At 50.7% G+C, this 3,823-nt stretch overlaps 1 protein-coding gene across 1 annotated transcript in view; it reads left to right on the top strand.

The window, feature by feature from the left end:
* The first annotated feature begins 2,876 nt into the window (after window positions 1–2,876).
* PADI4 (peptidyl arginine deiminase 4) overlaps window positions 2,877–3,823 on the top strand; it is a 27,136-nt gene continuing 26,189 nt past the window's right edge. Inside the window, exon 1 of the mRNA XM_006914309.2 lies at window positions 2,877–2,973. Coding sequence (XP_006914371.1) covers window positions 2,882–2,973 — 92 coding nt within the window. The 5' untranslated portion in view covers window positions 2,877–2,881. The remainder of the gene's footprint in view (window positions 2,974–3,823) is intronic.

Below are 3,823 nucleotides of genomic sequence, written 5' to 3'. Positions count from 1 at the left end.
ACAGAACAGAGAACCCAGAAATAGCCCCACACAAATATGGCCAACTGAGTTTTTGACAAAGTTACTAAAGCACTTCAGTGGAGGAATTGAATGGAGGAAATGGTCTTTTCAAAAAATGGTGCTGGAGCAAGGGATGTATCTTAAAATAAATGGTGTTTTCAATTCAATAAGATACAGCGTTTCTTGTGCACCTAACCTGTGCCCGATGCTATTCTAAGCACTAGGGGCATAGCCGTGAACAAAGGCAGGAACTGCTTTCATGGTACTGACAGTCTATGGAGAGAGCCTGTGCTCTGGAGGAGCAATGTGGGCACTTGGGGTCAAAGACAGGGTAGGAGCCAGCTCCAGAAAAGGAATGAGAGGGCACTGACCTTCACCTGGCTGGGTCCCTTTCCTCTTCTTAAAGACGGCACAGTGGAAGGCTGCGGGCATTCAATGCACACGGACCTGTGTTCCACCTCCCATCTCTGCCCCTTAATGCTCATCTGTCAATGACAAACAGCTGTCCTCGCTTCACTGTGGGATTTACACAAGTGGGTGCAATAAAATGGTGCAGGGTGGGGCTAGGTGCATGTTAGAGTCCTAATGTTGTCCTGTGTGCCTGTGAATCCTTCCAGAGCCTGGAAGTTTCTGCAAAGGAGAGGGGTGCTGGGGGCGGCCCCCCCCACACCTGCTACAGGCACAGGCACTTAGCCGAACACCTTAGTAGGAAGGGAGATTTGCTAGTTTCAGCCAGTCTGAATGATCTCAACACACTCCCAACTTTCTACTCGAAGTTATGGAGAGGCTGGGGGGTGGTCTTTGTGCTGGAAAGGATGATGATTTATCTGGGTTCAAGTTATACCTCTGGAAAAATGAAACAGAAGAATTGGGTAAGAACCATCAGGAGTTCATTTTTCCATAAAGCCCACATACTGTATAATTCACTTATTACATTTAGTGCATATTAGCTGTCTCTTTTAGAAATAAAGCTCCATGGAGGCAGGATTTTTGTTTGTTTTGTTCATTTGGTATTCTTGGTGCCTAGAACAGTGCCCAGCAAACAGTAGGCACTTAATAGATATTTGTCAAACTAACAAAACTGCTTTGGCTTATTCTCTTTATGGCTTATTCACAGCAAATTTAACCTCCAAATTGCTGAAGGAAAAAACAGAAAAAATAAAAGTACCCTCAGAAACCGAAAATTTGGAGTAGAGCCCAGCCTTCTTGCTGACTTGCTGTGTGACAGTGGGCATGTCACAGCCTCTCTCTGTGCCTCAGTTTCCCATCCACAGAATGACTGGTTTTGGTGTTCTCTGAGGCTCTCCCAGCTCTGACAATTGACAGCTCCCTCCTCCGGCCACCATTAGAAGCTCAAACTAGTCCTAATCATATGACCAGCCAGAGAAATTGGGTTTATTAAGACCTACTGCGTGCACATAGGTGTGTGGACGCATCAGAGTACTAGGGCTGGCTGCATCATCTGCTGGCACAGAAAATGGGCTTTGAGCCTAGAGTAGCCGGTTTGGATCCTGGATCCCCACTTAATGAATTGTGGGGCCTTGGGCATATTATTTAGCTTCTTTGAGCCTCAGTGGCCTCATCTGTAATGTGGGCATCAGATTGGGACCCACCTCATGGGGATGCTGGCATGAAGTAGGACTGGAATTCAGGTCTGCCTAATCCCACAGCCTGACTCTTAATTAATGAGGCGAATTCTTTGTTTCAAAGCCAGAGCAGATAAAAGCACACACATGCCAAATCTCCAACCCCTGAACGTGCTCTGCTCATTCCAGACCCCCACGCATGCCTCCTCTGGGAGTTCCCTGCTGGGACCATCCATCCACCCCCCTCACCCATCACCCCACCAGCAGGGAGAGCGCCTGGCACCAATGGCCCAGCTGCAAACACAGCTCCGTGGTCGACTGAGTGTCCCATTGGCAGGTGTGGCCACCTGCAATGTCTAGTCTGACACCCAGAGGCCCTGGCAAGAGGCAGGCATCCTGGAATGTGCAGGGAACACTGGCTTCCAGCTCTGTGGCACTAGCTGTGGCACCTTCAGTAAGTCACCTTTCTTCTCTAAGCCACTATTTTCCCTTTTATAAAATGGGTAGTAATAATAAGCCCCTATATACTTTGAAGTAGGTGTGATAAAGTCGGAAAAGCTCTTGTCGTGTGGACGGGCGGCTAACGCGTATGCTCTCGGGCTGAATGCCTCTGGTTCAAATCCTGGCTCTACCACTTGCTAGCTGTGTGCTCTCTCCACCTCAGTTTCTGTAAAATGGGAATAAGAGTGGTACGTTAGAGAGCTGCTGTGAGGATGAAACGAGAGAATAATATTAGCGCCTACTTCACAGACTTGTCTTAATGAGTTATTCCACATGAAGTACAGAGAAAGGTGCCCAGCACACAACCCCAAGAAGGGTGAGCTGTCTGTCGTGTGGGTGACCCAGCCTGGGGAGACTCGTCCCAAGCCAGGTTAGTCTTTGCACGTGTAGCCCAGGCTGTGACCTCTTGCCTAAAATCTCTGCGTTTCTCACCTTCTCCTCCCTGTTTGGCACAGTTACTCAAAGTTGGCTGCACCTAGGTGTTCAAGGCGCCAGGCAGGGACGAGGCTATGGGCATGAGGACCCAGACCTGTACCCCCATCCCCAGGGTTCCTGAGCCCTCTGCCCTTCCTGGGAAACTGACAGAGCCAGCCTGCAGCTGATTCTGGCATCGACATTCATCAGGTGGAAGGGCAGCTCCAGCGCAGGCTGAGAGTACCCACCTGAGACCTGAGTGGGGATGGGCTAAGCCACTGAGCTGCAAACCGCAGGTGCTGACTCATGGCCTCTGCTGGGCGGTATAAAGGAACTAGCTCAGGGTCTTCCTGCAGCTGCAGGGACGAGCTGGCCGGACTATGGCCCACGGGACAGTGATCCATGTGGCCCCAGAGCAGCCCACCTATGCTGTGTGTGTGCTGGGCACCAAGACTCAGCTGGATGTCTATGGGTGAGCAGGGGATGTCCTGGGGGTGGAGGGCAGGTTCGGTGATGCTGGATGAACAGGTTCTGCTGACACAGGAAGTGTGTGGTTGGCTCAGCCTTCAGGCGCCAGCCTCTGTAGCTGCTGTCGGGAAGAAGCTGGAGAGGTAAGACCTGAGTGGTCCCTGGATGTGCCCAGACTCAGGGCAGTGGGTTCTTTGCCGGGTACAAGTGGGGATTTCCTAGGGCCTCACCACAAATAAATTATTACAGAGTAAACAGGACCATCTGAGGCAATGAAAGCTCAGAGAGGGTCTGTGACTTGCCTAAGATCTCACAACAAGTGTACCTCGGAAGCAAGGCTAGACCCCAGACTTCATGACCCATACCTGGTTCATGCTGCGGTTTGTTACCCCACAACTCCCAGCCAAGCCTCCCTCTGTGGGAGCGTAATAGTGTGGGCGTGATGAAGCGGGCTCTGACGTGGGAGAGGCTGAGGCGGGAAGCCTGGCACTGTCAGGCTGGGCGGCCTTGGGCAACTGAGCTTCAGTTTCCTCATCCGTGAAATGGGAATAAGACTCACTTTACAGGATGGTTAAAGGGATTAAATGTGGAAAACCATGAACATGTTTGTGAAGTACTTAGCACAGGGCTGGGCATATCCCTGGTAGCTATTCGTTCATTCATCTGTTCACCGAACAAATACTAAATGAATACCTACTATGTGCCAGGCCCTGTGTTAAATGAGATGACCTAGGAACACTCTGGATGGGTGCACGTGGTTGCTGTCATTGTTGTCGTTAGTAATAGTACTGGCCACCCCTGGCTTCCTCCATCTCAGGCCGGGCATCTGTGATCCTAGAATGGCACCCACAGGA

This window comes from Pteropus alecto, unplaced genomic scaffold (genome assembly GCF_000325575.1).
Source record: "Pteropus alecto unplaced genomic scaffold, ASM32557v1 scaffold125, whole genome shotgun sequence".
Lineage (NCBI taxonomy): Eukaryota > Metazoa > Chordata > Mammalia > Chiroptera > Pteropodidae > Pteropus > Pteropus alecto.
Note: the sequence above shows the minus strand (reverse complement) of the source record. Positions and strands in the feature narration are given on the sequence as shown.